Source organism: Diabrotica virgifera, chromosome 1 (assembly GCF_917563875.1).
Source record: "Diabrotica virgifera virgifera chromosome 1, PGI_DIABVI_V3a".
In the NCBI taxonomy this organism is placed as follows: Eukaryota; Metazoa; Arthropoda; class Insecta; order Coleoptera; family Chrysomelidae; genus Diabrotica; species Diabrotica virgifera.
The window spans coordinates 124909748-124927586 of NC_065443.1; the positions used below are offsets into that span (position 1 = coordinate 124909748).

The window sequence follows — 17839 nt, forward strand, 5'->3', positions numbered from 1 at the left end:
CCGAAGTGAGAGACAAAAACAAGATAACTCTTTTCAAACTGGCTCAGACTACATTCTACAAACATTTTGAAAAAGCCTGTATTCCATTTCAGCTTTTAGATCATTAAATAAGTCTATCCCTCTATACCGACTTCTGGATTTGAACAATGACGGTTTCGTCGTGTCTTGGGGAGGTCTTTCACTGCCTCGGCCTCCGCCTCACAAATAATAATACACGACGCACTTGCAATAATTATATCCTCATCCTATGTCATTTTTACAATTGACATCAAACAAATAACTGCCGCGCCACGAATCGCCAAAAATACCCGCGAAACTGAACGAATGACTGCAACCGAATTCGTTCGCTGTAATGTGGACGAAAGACCAAATTTTTCATCGAACGCCGAAAACATCGAATGAATTCGGTCGAAGGGCTTCGGTCACATGCGTTCGCCAGATGTTTACGCGCCTTTAGGTGACAATTTTGGGTTTTCAAAATCTGCAGTTAACAAAGCTTTCAAAAATTTGTATCTCTTTAAAGTCAATATCCTGCAACAATGGTAGACACATGACATGTGGGGTATCCCATAAAAGTGATTATGCCAAAAATCTCATGACAATAAATATTTTAGAACGCACCCGAGTTTTTCGCCTTGTCCTTTCTGCATATCTCCATTTCTTTCGTGATCTTGTTCATCAAATCAGTAATAGAATCAAAGCAATACAATCTAATGTTTAAAACTCGGTAGAAAAATTTAAAAAAAAATGAGATTTAGAAAAAAGTACATACTCTAGACTAGAATGTTTTTTGTACCAAAATTCCAAATTTCCTCATATCAAGGCTGATATCTTATCGTGTATCAATACATAAATTAATATTTATTTTATGAATAGTATTTAGATATAGGCGAATATAAAAATTTCAATACTCTCGTAGAGTGGATATAGTTTATGACTAGTTTATTATCGCATTCGTCCTAGTTTATTTGTATTAATACAAAACAGCCGCAAGAGTTAGGCCGTCCGCACATGGGTCGATCGAAGACACGTCTCGAAGTTCGCGCGTCTTGCTCGTCTTGTACGAACTCTGCGACACAAGTGATTGCTCTCCGCACACTAGTCGATTCTGTTTGCACATATCTTCCAACCGGGAAGAACGCAGTTTTTATATATTAACCAAAATGACTATTTCGATCTGTGAAAAGTACGGTATTACTACATTTTTAGTATAATTTGTATAAAATGAGCATTATACAGTTGAGTTGAGGGTATTTTTCTACTTCCTCAACGAATTTTATAACACCTAGAAATAGAAGTTCAAGGTTTTCAGAATTTTATATTATATACAATATATTTCCACAAAGCTAATAGTACTACAATCAACGAACATAACATTCACCGATCTTTAAAAAAACAAATTTAATTCAGCGCAAAAATCAACAAAAAACGAAAGAAACACATAAAATAATGACTGGAAACGTGCGTCTTACTCGAACTTTCTCGTGCGTTTCAGATCGCACGGAACGACAGTCATACAAGACGAGGAGATTTGCAATCCTAAACGCTCCGTGTACGGACCTCAATGCCACAACGAAGGAACTTGAGTGGCAGGGAGAGATCTACGCGACTGGAATCGAGTCGATTACTTCGAGCGTCGCCCCATGTGCGGACGGCCTAACAGTCACGGGCGTAGCAAAGGGAGAGGTAAAATGATAGGGTTTACAGGCTTTTTCAGTCGATGACCGATTGTCTTCTGAAATCTGATAGAAAGAGGCAGCAACAGGAAAACCGAAACAAACTATCCCTAACGTAAAAGAAATAATTTTTGCAGCAAATAATATTTAAGGTTGATATGAACCCTTAATTAATTTGTTTCTGATCCTAGAGATGGCTCTACTGTAGCATGCCATTGTGGTAACATTTTCAACTTAATTGTAGATTTCTACATGATGACTCAGTAATATGTAGAAACCTGAACACTTTTTTATCATTACACCCATCGGCTCAATTGGCTATGATGCCAAATTGTTTAACCAGTAATTTTACCAACGCCTAATAACAATGTTAATAGCAAGAAACATTTAGTCCATGTTGTGAGGCCGCTCCCGTCTGAAAGAAAATTATGTTTCGGTTTCTTTGCGGATTCCTATTCAAAAATGTCCCCTTTAAGGAAATCTGAGTGCGAAATTTTTGGCCAGAAATTGTTTAAACAATTTTTTAAAGAAATTCAAACGATCACCATTTTTTGCTCCGGCAAATATTTTTTTAGGTTTTTTGGGTCATTCTAAACAAGAAAGGTTCTTGCCATTTTTCTCAAAAGTTGATAGTTTTCGAGTTAGGGGCGATTTAAAATCTGAAAAATGCGATAATACGCATTTTCGAAGCTTAAAAGCTCACATTTATATTAATATATCGCACATCCCATTCAATACCGATACAACTGCGGTTTTCTTCTTCTTCTTCTTCTTCTTTAGGTGCCGTGTCTGTATTCAGACGTTGGCCGCCATCATGTTTACAATTTCCTGAAATCTCTCTCTATCGGCTGCTGCGCGAAATAATTCTTCTACTGTGCAGCCACACCATTGTCTAATATTACGCAGCCATGAAAGTTTCTTTCGACCTATCCATCTCTTTCCCTCCACTTTTCCTTGTATTATAAGGCGAAGCAGATGGTATTTAGGTCCTCTAATTATATGGCCGAAGTATTCTGTTTTTCTCCTCTTTATGATGCTTATGAGCAGACGTTCCGAATTCATCATTTTCTTCTTCTACAAAATATATATTTTAAGACAAGTAATTGAATATTAGAATATTAGTAATTCAATAGCACACGAATGGATATCTTTTTTGAAAAACAAGCAATATTTAACCATTATAAATATTTGTAAGATATGGCGGTATTGCATTATATTTTTAAATAACTCATCAACCATAACTGCTACGATTATACAGATTAACAATGAAAAACCAGACAAAGTTATAAATGGTAGTTTACTAGATAAATTTATCTAATAATTATAATTATTGTATATTATAAATCACAACAAAGTGAAATTAACTCAACAAATTGAAATAAAATGATTGATGTACATTTGCAATAAGATTTTTTTTTGCATAATTCCAGTAAATGCTCTTTTGTTTTCTCTCCTACAGTAGGAGGCTTTTCGTAGGCTGGTTTTGAGTTATATTGCTCTAAAATATTATTATTATCAGAAAAACGACGAGTAGAAAGGTCAATAGTTTTATAGGTTGTATAGTCAAAGTTAACTTTGTAAAAAAAATTCGTAGGAAAACACTTTTCTACTTTAAGAATTTGTATATTATTCCATATTGTTTTCTCGTTATCCGAATTTTTGGTGAATTTTTGCCCAAAAATTTTTTAAAGGTACTTGAAGTCAAAAAAGTCTTCAGCGTCCATTTCATTCCCTTTATAGGGCCTACCGTTTTTCTTTTTGCAGCACTTATTAGAGGTGGCCACTGACATGAATTGAGTTAAACTGTGTTTTTGCTTTCTCGATTACTGCATGCATCGAATCACCCTCATTTTGGGTATGACCAACAGTTAAAAATTTGTGAGTAATGTTATTTATTTCAGCATGCGTAACTGCATATAAGTACATAAGTACCACCAAAACCGCCTTATTCTTATTCTTGCCAACGCAGTTGTCGGAATAAAAAATAATATCTTTTCCTGCAGGTAAAGTAGATAGATAGCTAGAGAGGCATGTTGCAATTTAATTTGCTCCTCGCATAGCAATGGCCTCGTGCCAAAAACAGCAGGAACTGTTTGCGATGCTACTTCGAAAATCGTAAAATTAAAGCAATTGAGACAGGACTTATAAAAAAATGTAGAAATATCTCCCCAATGTGTAGGTAATACTGCTTGCAAATCGAAGCAAGCTACTATGAGTTTATTATTTTTTATGTAGGATTTGTAATATTTTTTGCTTTTTCTTCTCGGCTTCTTTCTTTACTACGAATGTGATGTGTGTATTGTTCTTGGCCTTTTTATTTTCTTCTTGATTGCATTGTTTATACACCTCATAAGTTGCGCAGTGATCTTTCGTCGGTTTAAAAAAAGAAATATTACATTCTGTGTTAAAAAATGTTTCATATGTACATCTTTTGACAGATGGCAACTGCTTTTCTTCTCGTTACTCTTTGTAGTATCTATACATCTAAGCTAAGGTTAATGATCCATCAAGGAATTCTCTAAGAGTTTGAGCTCTTAAATAGTGAGACTCTACGCGCTCAAAGCTATTTATGTGTTTTCTTACGGTTTCCTTAAGTTTCTCGTTTATAGTTGTGCGTTTTGATGATTTCCTCTATTATCTTTCTGAACGATGTTATACTCTTTTGACTTAGCCCAACTTGTTCGAATAAATCGATCTCCAATATTAAGGGTATTCATAAAAATATTTTGCATGCTCTTCTCCTTAATTTGTTTATAGTTAAATAAAAACATAAATTGTTAGTCCTATTACTTCCTTCTACAACTCTCCCATACTTCGGAATATTGTGCAAACGTTTCTGTAAAATACCCCTAGCACTCGCAACATGTGGCGGTATTACATTAAAACATATTATATTCTACGTGCAATATCCATACATGATACAGTTAAGGGGCTACAAACTACGTTTTTGAAGTTACGTCACTAATGTTCTCAGCAAGCGACGTGTATTCTCGCAATTTTCAGATTTTAAATCCCTTGTAACTCGAAAACTGTTAACTTCTCAGAAAAATGAGAAGATATCTTTTTTGTTTAGAAGAAGCCAAAAAACCTAAAGAATAACAGGGCAAAATAGGAGATTGTTGAAATAGAGCCTGCTGCATTGGCATTAAAATCGGATGGACGCGCATAATTAACAATTAAAAAACAACGGTCTAAATTTAAGTTAGACCCGATTACTACTCAGAATTTCAAAAATGAATGTTTAAACTTCACTTTAAGGACTTGCCAACCTTAAATATAATAATTTAAATATGAGTTTTTACGCCTCGAAAATGTCTATCTTCGCATTTTTCAGATTTTAGTTCACCTCTAACTCGAAAACTATCAACTTTTGAAAAAAATAAAAAGATATTTTTCTTGCTTAGAATGACCAAAAAAACAAGAAAAAATATTTTCCTGGACAAAAAATGGTAATCTTGTGAATTTGTTTAGAAACATTTTTTTTAACAATTTTTGCCCAAAAATTTCGCTGGCACTCTTCTGATTTATTTAAAGGGGACATTTTTGAATAGGAATCCGCAAAGAAACCAAATCAGAATTTTTTTTCAGACGGGAGCGGCCTCACAACATAGACTAATTACATATTATGTTTCTCCGTAACTAAATATTCCATTTAGTAAGGAATTCATCTTATCTCACACTGACACTGAAAGATGGTAATAAAATTTTACGACCTCTTCCATTCACTGTCGACAAATCATGTTAAAAGTGTATTACATTGCACAAATTTTGTTTATACACATAAACCTTTTAACACGTTGACGGACAGTGCGAATGCCTCAAATGTATAATCAAGTGTTGTGATACTATATGAATTTTGCAAAGTAGAATAGGGAAATTGCTAAATTTGTTTTAGCGCTTATAGATTATGGAAACAATATGTTTTTTGTAAACATGTGGACGACGGCCATGGATGTATCATATTTTATATGCATCTGTAGATGTAATAATAGGATTTTGATTTTAAATTCCGCAAAATATGTTTAAGCAAGGCGAAAACCTCGCGTTTCTTGGGAACAATATTCCCATGAGATCTTTTTGCGTAATCAGTTTCATGAGATACCTCAGAATAAGAAAAAAAGGTTATAATAAAGATATTAAAAATGACTTAACAGAAAAAAATACTGAAAACTATTTCACTAACACCAAAACTAGTTCGTCTCTGTCTTGCTAAGAGAACCGTCGATTTATTGCATTTCGATTTAATGTCCATGATTCAGTTCCATAGTAAAGCACACTGTGTACATAACATTTAATTAGCCTTATTTTGAGGGCCAATATCAGATCTTTGCTGCATAAAATCTTTTTCATTTTCACGAAGTTGGCACGTGCTTTTTCAATTCTCTCTCTTATTTCTGCAGTCTAATCGTTATTTTCTGTGATTATCGTTCCCAAGTAAGTATATTTTTTTACTCTCTCAGACTGCTGGCCGCCTACCGTTAATATTTCATTTATATTGTTGTTCTTGCTATTTTTCATAAATTTTGGTTTTTTGAGGTTAAGGGAGAGTCCGTATTCTCCATTACATATATCTTAATATTTTGTTCATTATTCTTTCTAAGTCTTCCAAGTTGTCTGATATTATGACTGTATCGTCGGTATACCTAATGTTATTAATTAAATTTCCATTCACTTTTATGCCGACTGTCTCGTTTACCAAAGCTTCTTGTGTGATTTCTTCAGAATAAGAACTAAACAATAACGGCGACAGTATGTAACCTTGCCTGGCCCCTCTCCTTATCTCCATTTCTTCTGACACTTCTCCAAATTACACATTTGATCGTTGGCTGTAGTATAAATGGTATAGTTTATTACTAAAGTTATTATTATGGTATGGTTTATTACTAACGAGGAAGTTATAAATGCCTTAAATCAAATGAAAAATGGAAAATATAGAGACGACGGAATAACAAAAAAGATGATTAGAGATGGAGGTCAAACTACCTTGGAAGCAGTTAAAATCCTAATGAAGAAGTGCCTCTTTGATATTGCTATTCCAACCACTTGGCAAAATGCGCAGCTACTTCTACTACAAAATAAAGGAGGCAAACACAAACTCGAAAATTACAGACCAATAAGTCTGTTACCACATCCGTACAAACTGCTTACCACAATAATGACCAACAGACTATCAGATAAATTCGATAGTTACCAGCCTGTTGAACAAGCGGGATATCGCAAAGGTTATAGTACCGTAGAACACCTACTCCTACAGACAATAAGGACATTTCTCGAAAAGTGTAACGAATACAATGAACCTCTTCATTCAGCATTTGTTGATTACAATAGGGCATTCGATTCCATAGAACTCTGGGCCGTATTAGACGGAATGAATAACGCAAGGATTGATTCCAGATATAGAATATAGAATTATTTACTATTGAATTAGAAGATGCCTTATGTCTTAGAAGAAAAAGTTAAATTGTCACTTAAATTTTTAAGTCATCTAAGATTTGCCGATGGCATAGTGCTCATAAGCAACAATACAGAAGAACTAATCTACATACTAAAGATGCTTAAACAGGAATCTGAGAAGAAAAGCGGTTTAAAAATAAATTTAAATAAAACAAAAGTGATGACAAATCAAAATATCAGAATCGACTTAGATGGAAGTCAGATCGAAAGTGTCGAAGAGTCACACGATCAAGCTAGGCAAACAGAATCAAACGGCAGAGATAACTAGAAGAATCCGAATTACTTGGGCAGCAGTTGCAAGACTCAGTGATGTGTTGAAAAACAAAAATATACCAATGAACCTAGAAAAAAGGGTATTCAACAGTTGTATTCTACCAGTTATGACTGATGGAGTGGATACCGTGACACTTACAGGGTTATCAGCCAATAGATTAAGAACACAGAGGGCCATCGAACGAGCTATGTTAGGAGTATCTCTGAGAGAACATATTTGAAATGGGACGTACGAAACAGGACGAAGGTGGAATATGTAACTGGAAGAATTGCGCAAATGAAATGGAACTGGATAGGACACGTGGCACGGCAAAACAACGAAAGGTAGACGAGAACATTGTACATTGGAGACCACGCGAGCATAGTAGTAGCAGAGGAAGACCACAAAAACGATGGTTAGATGACTTTAAAGCAAAAGTGGGGAGAAACTGGTACCAAAGAGCACAAAACAGAGAAGAGTGGAAAACTCATGGGAGGCCTTTGTCCAGGAGTGGATGCAAACAGGCTAAAGAAGAAGTTATTGTTTTCTTTAGGGACATTCACTTAACAAGCTACATGTTTTTATAGATTTGGCTGTCTCTAGAGGTGTATATTCTCGGGCTGAATACCGATAACCTTTTTCCAAGCACACAAACAATCTACATTGCTTTACTATATTTTTTGTTTTTGTTCTGTTAGTGTATCTTTGGTTGCCTATATAGATGTCATATAGGTGAACAAGGATTAGGATGAAGTTAGGTTAGGTCTGATCCGGGGAACCGGTACCGGGACAAGCGATGTAAGATGATCAAACTAAATAAAGATATCTTAATCAAGAGTACTTAATAGTCATTATTAAAGAACCCAACTAAACATGGTGGCAGCGGTGTTGAGTGCAGCAGTATATTTTAAGTATAAAACTATATTACCCATTAACCACTAGCACATGCCAAGAGTAGCAAAGCAAGGTTAAGGGGCAAGAAAATATTCTGCATTGTGGTCAATTGTGGTTGAAATCATACCCGACATAAAGTAACATTGAAAATGTCTACTAATACTACTTCTGATGCAAATACTCAAGGTATAGTAAGTCCAGCACCATTGAATGTTAACCCTCCGGATAAATTCAATTTTTTGGCCCCAGCAATTTGGCCTGCATGGAGGAAGAGGCTGGAACGCTACATGTCGGTATCAGGGCAGCTCCAAAAGACAGAAAAACAAAAAATAGATATCCTAGTGTACCTTGGGAGAAGAATCCGAAGATATTTTGATACAATTTCAAAAAATTCCAGATACTTACGAGGAAGTTCTAAATGTTTTTGACAAATATTTTATCCCTAGACGTAATATTATATATGAACGTTTCAAATTCAATTCTACAGTACAAAAACCAGGTGAAACCATTGACTTATTTATTACTAGCCTACATACCTTAGCAGAACATTGTAATTATGGGCAACTGAAGGAGGAATTGATCCGAGACCGTATCGTAGTAGGCATGCTGGACACAAAAACATCAGAAAGGTTACAGCTAAAAGAAACAGTTTTGATAGCAATTTCTGGCTTTTCTTCGTGTCTTATCAGATAAAACAATTGTTCCAGATATCGTTATCGCGTTTCCTTTTTTACTTCTTTATCGATGATTATTCTGCCGCGCCGTTTTCATTTTCTAATATTCCATACTCTTTCTCTTTCTGCTCTCAAAGAAACTGTTTATTAGATTTTTTCTTTCTCATCTAATTTATACCGATCCAGATTAGCTCCATATAACAGTTCTAGTTCTACTTGCATCAGACTAATCAATACGTTTATTTAACATATTATTAAGTGTCAACACATTTTTTCTTTTGTCTTCGCTAATATTTATTTATTTCTGTTGTTTTTGTACATAGAAGAAATCAATATAGATGTAAGATTTTTAAAATTGATTGTTATTATTTCTTTTATATTGATCCTTTTTTTATTTTTAATATGAAGGTGAAAATATTTTTTAACCTATCCTGAATTAATTTCAAAAGTGGTTATTTATTTAGGTACTCTTACTCCATATCTATTTAAATATCGTCCAATTGGTTTCCTTTAAATTTAGCTCACCACAAATCCAAAAAGTAATGAACAATGATAATTTTAAAGATAAAATAATGATTTCAATTAAAATCTTTAATAAACATAAGTGCGACAAAAGAGAAACACCATGGATGGTAGTTATTAGAAAAACTATTTAACAAAAGTAGACTATTTATGCTCCAATTCAAAATATAGTCAAATACAAAGCTTCAGAGATACATGAAAAAATACAAATAAAAAAGACAACTTTATGTTACTTAAAAACATTAAAAAGCCAACTCGGGTTTAATCGAGACAAAAAGTACCGGCCCTAAATATATCAAAATCTAATACGGCCAAGGGGACTGACAATATTTCAAGAAAAGTAGTTAAATTAATTTCAGAAGGTCACGTTGATGCGTTATAAATAGACGTTATAGTAGGCTTATATCTGTATTATATTACCTACTAACTATAATACAATAACACGTTTTGTTGTACAAAGTAATTGATATGGCAACGCTGCTAGGATAAAGTTCTGTTTGACGCGATTCTAGCAGAAGGTACTGCTATCTATCGAACATAAATATTACCGATGTTGTAGATGGAGTCACTTCATGGCGGCACAAATTCACAGCGGTAATTCAAGATATAATTCTTGTTTAACGAGATTTTTCATATGTTTAGGAAAAAATATTCAACATTTTATTGCAAATATTTTCCACTCTTACAGTTTTATATATGTTGTTATTAAAATTTTGTCCGATTTCTTACCGGTAGCTTTATTATAAGCCAAAACATATTATTTTTTCCTATTGTGGCAAAACTGTAAGATCAAAAATTTTCAAAAAATTCATAAGTATTTCTTAGGATTATATCTTTATGCTGTAAGAAAATTAACAAAATTGTATGTTTGGTTTTCCCGCTTTATACTTGGAAAAAAAGAGTATTTTTGAGTTTTTTCGAAAACGAAAACATGAAGTTCGCTCAAAATTTGTCAAAATACTTCTAGTAATCACATACACCTTCTCAAATTTTTTCAAAATTTTTGAACTTCAAATTTTTTTTGGGGGGGGTTCAGATCAACCTTAAGAGGTAAAACTTATTCATGACGGATCCAGATTACACCAGAATCAAACAACCACTTCAGAATTATGGTAATTTTCGCGCACTGTTGCAGTACGCACCCAAATCTGGGGATAAAGGCATCTTTATGGGTGTTAGACAAGGATGCGTGTTGTCACCTGACTTATTTAACATTTATGGTGAACATGTCATGAGGATGGTTTTAGAAGGATGGGCCGGTGGAGTAACAGTAGCTGGTAGGAAAATCTCCAATTTAAGCTTTGCCGATGACACTACACTTATAGCAGCAAATGAGCAAGAAATGTTTGATCTCCTGCAAGAGTTGAGTACGAAAGCAATAAAGTTGGTCTAAAAATCAATAAAGCTAAGACAAAAATAATGGTGGTCGACAGACTCGACACTATTCAACTGACTAACATGTTACAAGATACCAGATAGTAAACACCTTTATCTATCTCGGGTCTAGTATAACTAACGATGGTAACTGTGAAGCAGAAATTCGGAGACGTATTGGCATGGCAAAAATGCGATGAGTCGCCTAACTAAAGTTTGGGAAAACAGATCTATCTCTCAAAATATCAAGATGAGACTGGTGAATGCCCTTGTATTCTCAATATTTCTATACGGAGCAGAGACTTGGATTCTTCGCGCATGCGAGCGCCAAAAAATTGATGCCTTTGAGATGTGGTGCTGGAGAAGAATGCTGCGCATACCTTGGACAGCTCATAGGACAAACGTTTTCATTCTAAACCAACTCTAGATTAAAAAAAGCTGTCCACAATATGTCTGCAACGAATTCTGCAATTCTTTGGTCACGTGGTTCGCAGAGGTGACGATAGTTTGAAGAGATTATTTGTTTCTGGATACGTTCCGGGGAGAAGATCAAGAAAGAGAGAGAAAAGTGATGGATCCACTTCAGAATGATAGTAATTTTCGCGCACTGTTGCAGTACGCAGCCAAATCTGGGGATAAAGACATCTTTATGGGCATTTGGTCACTTCTAAAGCCGGACTCAAACGACTCGTGTACTTCGCAAGTACAAAATTATTCGCCTACTTCGCAAGTATACGAGTTTTCTATTGTGATGGCAAGCAGGGCGCTCACACGACGTATTCAGTGGTGGGATTACTAATAAATAGACCAGAATATTTAGCACACAATAAATCGATTTTTAAATACAGCACCTAGCTAGAAAGTTACTTTTTTCATTGTGTTAAGGATGCCAGGAAAAAAGTCTACAATATAAAATGGGTGGAAATGCAAAGTTGAATTTTAAAGTGCAAAATAAGTGTATTAAGGCCAGATTCGTGTTCAGCAACACCAAAAACCCCCGTGTAAAAGAAAAAAATTAGGATGTGCTACTAGCTGATCATCAAGAAAGCCTGTTTGCGATGTGAGAAACATCACCCGTCACGGGTGATGCGAAGCATGCGCTATACATTGTCGCTATAAAAGCAACTGTAGACATATAACACACCTCATAACAGCATTTAGCCACGTGGATAATGTTATTAACGCTTTGCAACTTTTCAGACAACATAAAGTTGACGAAAAGTACCTCCATCCTCATGAAGAAGCAAAGGTGTTCCCGAAGAAAATGGAGGTCTCATCAAAAGATTCGTTAGTTTCGATTTTCATTTCCGAAGTGGGGAAATCGGAACATCAAATAAACTTAATTTTAAAGTAAAATTGTGGCTTATTTCCAACAAAAATAGTAAATCGCACAAGACCATCGCCTTAGACTAAGGGCCGGTTGTTCGAACGCTAATCAAGAAGTTGATTATAATTAAGTCCCCTTAACAACCATCAAATAACAACACCCCTCATTCCTACGTCAATCAGTTGATTGTAATCAATTATGTTAATTATCATTATGATAATTAACATAATTGATTGATTAATAATTATTTGGAACGAAATACGCGATGGACTATCCCAGATAATTGAAACAATATTCGAAAAGATTATTCCAATCATCCAAGATAGGCATCGCTCATCGCTACACCCTCAGCTTAGCTCAGTTACTCAGGTGTGTGTTCGTCAAAACAAAACAGTATTTTTAACTAATCATGTTTATTGTTCAATAAAGATATATTAAAAGTATGACTTAGTAAATTGCATTAACAAATTATTCAAATTCTTGCCAAAAACTAACAATTCTGGATTATACTTACGGCTTTTTTTAGCTGATGGTAACTTCTTGACGTCGAATGGTACTGCTGTAGACTTCTTGTGGACCTGGGCAGATGTTGTGGCCCTAGGTCCCTGCAGCTGTAGGTGGTAGTTGTTGCAGTCTAGTTGTTGGTCTCCATTGTGTCAGCCTTAGTTCCATCACCGGTGTGGATGGTTTGAAGCTCCCGAAGGGAGAAAGGTTGATTTCTATGCAAAAACTATAAGATAAAAACACACATATCAACAATCAAGAAGTTAATAACCAAATTGTACCTTTGCCAAATAGCAGATGGCAAGGGTAAATTAAATGGAATTTAGATGAGGAGAATAGTTAAAATTTTATTACTAAACGTGCATACATATAAATTAGAAAGAAATATTTAAAACTAAAATATCAGAACACATGGTCTGACATTGGAGGTTAGATATAAAAAATATTAGAAAAACTGTAAGATTTAGAAATGTAACTACAAGAAAAAAAAATAATTTCTTACCCCAAGAGAAAGATGATTTGAATAAAAATGATTTATTTTTCACATTACATGCCTTTTATAAGATTACCACACCGCCATTTGGAGAATTGAAATGACAACGAGTAGGGATGAAGTGTCACTTTCATGACAGTGCGACATAGGCAGTGGCGGGCATGTTCCGTATTGAAAAACACAGGAGTAAGAATACACAGGGTACGTTCAGTATGATGATTTAGATTTTAGATGGAAAGAGATATAGTAAATAGAAGATAATAAAAGAGGATAATAAAAGGGGATAATAAAAGCGGATATTAAAAGAGGATAATAAAAGAGGGCGCCAACGAGTTTTTAGCGAAGAAAACTGGTAAAACAAATAGAAGAAAATTATTGTTAATGAAATATTAAAGAAAATAAAATATTTATTTAAAAATAAAATATCAAAGATGTGACGTTTGTAACGTTACATATTAATTAACATAACAATTATTAACATAATTGATTAATAAATCTCATAATTGTAATCAATTATGTTTTCAGCAACCCAAAAAAATGCAAGTTATTGCAAGAAAACATTTATCCCCCATATAATCTGATGAACTTATATTACTTGCTTTGAACAAACCGTCAATCTTTAGGATTCTGCTAAATTATGTTAAGTCGCGTAAATTGAAACTTTAAATTATAAAATTAGTCGTGTAAATTAATAATACCCCGTATCCCTACTTAGTATGTGGTTAGTCACCCTGAACGATCTGGGTGCGAAAAGTTTTTTTTTCCCTTACCTACCCTGGATTGTTTTTGTAATGGATTCGTGGATTCGTAATGGTCTTGGTGTATGGTGAGGCGTCGAATTCAAGAAGTGTTGCTGGCTAAATGGGCGTAGTTCCCAAAGGCCATAAAAGGAAAAGAAAAAAAAACCCAAACAAAGTTGACATTGACAGTTGGTGACAGTAATTAAATATTTGATAATGATCAGTTGATTGTATTTTTGATTAGCGTTCGAACAACCGGCCCTAAGAAATAACTAAATATCATTGTGATATTGTGTAGCAGTAAGTATGTCTTGACAATTCATCAAACCCAGAACAGAGAGAAATTTGCCATATTGATCGCCAACCTCAATAGAGGAGTACCTATGTCTTAAAAAATGCTATACCCGTACCAGGTATCTAAGAGACTCATTAATATTTAGCTCAGCAGGGTGCTATTGTTGGAGATATGAAATTATATAAACAATGGATCATTTCACCAAACAGGTAGATACCTCTACTATTCACAATGTAGAAAATTTTGTAACCACTACTGTTGTTATTCGGTCTTTTGCAACTAACCGTTTAATTAAATTTTACAAAAATATTTGTTATAGTAATATAGTATAGTTGATCCAAAAGATGGCATAACCAGAAAAGAGTCACACCATTTTGAGCGTCGGGTTTGGGGGGAGAGGGGGGGGGGGAGAAATAAGTTTTTCGCCAATATTTCTAAAACTATGCGGTTTAGCATGAACAACCCTCTATACAAAATTGTTCTACATTAAATTTGAAATAAAAAAGGCCCTATGCATAATCTTTCTAAGATGAATGGTTCCAAAGTTACGGAGGTAGTATAGTATAACTGGTCCAAAAAAAGGCCTAACCCAAACATCCAAAGTAAAAGTTTTCCTCAAACACCAAAATGTTCTATATGGTCCACATATTGTTCAGTAAAAAGTTACACCATTTTGAGCGTCCGGTTTGGGAGGGAGATGGGAGAGAAACCGGTAAATTAGTAGTTTTTTTACGCTTTTCGTCAATATTTCTAAAACTATGCTTTAGCGTAAACAATGATATATACAGAAATGTTCTACATGAAATTTAAAACAAAAAATGTTCTATACATAATTGTCATAAAATCAACGGTTCCTTTTTATATTTTTTGGGCAATATTATTTATGATATAACTCTACCAAAAACCCAGACATCCAAAGTGAAAGTTATCCTCCAACACCAAATTGTTCTATATAGTCCACATAATGTTCAGAAAAAAGTCACACCATTTTGAGCGTCGGGTTTGCGGAGAAGAGGGGAGAGAAATCGGTAAATATAAAAAGCATGGAAAACCTCCACTTTTCACCCTCCGTAACTCTGGAACCGTTGATTTTATAACAATTATGGATAAAACCTTTTTTGTTTTAAATTTTATGTAGAACATTTTTCTATAGAACAGCGGTTCTCAATCTTTTTTAGGCATGTACCACCTACAGCTCTTTTTATTATTTTTGGTACCACCTATATTTTTAGATTATATTTATTATCAAGCCTTACATAATGATTGTGTACCACCAGTGGTACATGTACCACAGATTGAGAACCGCTGCTATAGAACATTCCTTACGCTAAAGCATAGTTTTAGAAATATTGACGAAAAACGTAAAAAAACTACTAATTTACCGACTTCTCCCCCATCTCCCCCCCAAACCGGACGCTCAAAATGGTGCAACTTTTTACTGAACAATATGTGGACCATATAGAACAATTTGGTGTTGAAGGAAAACTTTTACTTTGGATGTCTGGGTTAGGCCTTTTTTTGGACCAATTATACTATACTACCTCCGTAACTTTGGAACCGTTCATTTTAGAAGGGTTATGCATCGGGCCTTTTTTATTTCAAATTTAATGTAGAACAATTTTTTTTGTGTAGGGGGTTGTTCATGTTAAACCGCTTAGTTTTAGAAATATTGACGAAAAACGTAAAAAACTACGAATTTGCAGATTCCCCCCCCCCCCCAAACCCGACGCTCAAAATGGTGTGACTTTTTTCTGAACATTATGTGCACCATATAGAACAATTTGGTGTTGGAGGATAACTTTCACTTTGGATGTCTGGGTTTGGGTCTAACTATACCATACTATTAAACGTATATGCCTTAACGGACTTAAATTAATAATGTAAAACCATAAATATCTCATTAGAGATAGAAGGATTATTAAGCACCCAATCATATTGAACATAAATATTCCATATAAATAAAGTGCTTTCATGGCGTTAGTAAATTACTATTTTTTGATGACTCTATTCTAACAAATAGATTAAAGAAAATTATTGTTTCATCATTATATTTCGAAATTGCATTTTATATGCGTATTATTATTATTCTTGTTTTTTTTTCAGATTCAAACTAACTAGCTACACAAAATATCTCAAAATAAAAATGACCAAGAAATAAAAAAACCAAATCCACAAATCAGAGCACCATGCCTCGTACAATCAGGACTAGCGAGAGCCCCCGTGGGGCCTACAGGTCTATTCCGATGAGTTCCACTCCCGACATGACCATCATCAAGTCGGAACAGACGCCTAGTCCTCATCTACTGGATCATGGATATGGGGCCACTCCCATCAACCAGATCATGTCGTCAGTGGTTCCATCACAAGCACCGGCTGTAAAAAGGTAGGTTTTAATAACCCTAATACCCTAAGTAATAGTGATGTTGATTATAGTTACTTTCGAGTAATCGTTACAAATTGTTACTTTTGTATAAAGTAATCATTTACAGTATTCGTTACTTTGATTACTTTTGTTACTTTTGTGTTTGAGTACCGGTAATCATATGGAGAATCGCATTTCTCAGTACATATTTTGTATTAGTAGGATATTTTGATTATAATTATTTTTGTATTTGAGTACCGCATCATCGAGAATCGCATTTCTTAGTATTTCGTATAAGATAAAAAAAAAAGAAAAAAGAAGAAAATTTCTTCTTTTCTTTTTTCCTTTTTGAATAGTAGAATTAGTTCGCGTGTTCTCCATTCTTCGGGTATTTTATGGTGTTTTATGATTTTGTTATTAAATGTTGTTAATTATTGCTCGGTCAGTGCTGCTCCACAATATCAGTAATCTCGAGTAATCTGTTTGCATCAATTAAGTGCCAAAAACAAACCCTCGAATCTGTAGATGACGTACCTTAGCAGCATGATACTACGACAACCAGAGATAAAGCCACTTCGAGAACAACTTTTAACCGGTGCCGCATGACGTCAGCGCCCGACAAACTTGTACGGAGACTTATGGGAAAGCATACGGTTTTATACGGTTTTATACATTCTCGTGTTATTAAATAACTGAAATTGCCGTTCGTCTGTTCTGTTACACTGTTTAATTTATACTTTGATGAATTATTATAATCATACCAGTAAAATAATACAATATATTATGTAGGTACTGTACTAAAAAACGTAATAGTTTTTTCACTGCAAAAATTTAAGAGGTTTTTTGACATGCAGAAAACTTTAAATAAACCGCGTCAAATAAAAGATGGTTTATTAACACGTTAAACGCCATGGGTAAATGGATAAAAAATTAAAAAAAAAAATTTTTGTATATATATCTGATATTATGTGTTCAAAATAGATATAATATTTATTTTTAGTTTTGAGCGAATTTTTTAGTCATAAATATAAAAAAACACATTGAGGTCACCGGTGCCCTCCGCGGCGCTATTGAATAGAAATTAACTTTTCAGTTGTACCACGCCGCGCCGGTCACAATGTCGGTCATCCCACTCTCAGCAATTCCCGCCCCTCTGGGCTGCTAGTGACCATGCGGTTCTAACAAGAAACAACAGGTCAGTTCTTGCAATCTTCAAGTGGATGCAGTAACAGTGTTTTTTTGGTTCTTTGTTCTGTATTATTTTGTGTTCC

At 34.4% G+C, this 17839-nt stretch overlaps 1 protein-coding gene across 2 annotated transcripts in view; it reads left to right on the top strand.

The window, feature by feature from the left end:
* The window catches only part of LOC114338791 (transcription factor E2F2-like), a 275509-nt gene that overhangs the window by 174903 nt on the left and 82767 nt on the right, over positions 1 to 17839 (top strand). For both annotated transcript variants that reach the window (XM_028289414.2, XM_028289406.2), the window contains exon 2: positions 16310 to 16589. In XM_028289414.2, the coding sequence (XP_028145215.1) occupies positions 16393 to 16589 (197 nt within the window). In that variant the 5' untranslated portion in view covers positions 16310 to 16392. The remainder of the gene's footprint in view (positions 1 to 16309; positions 16590 to 17839) is intronic.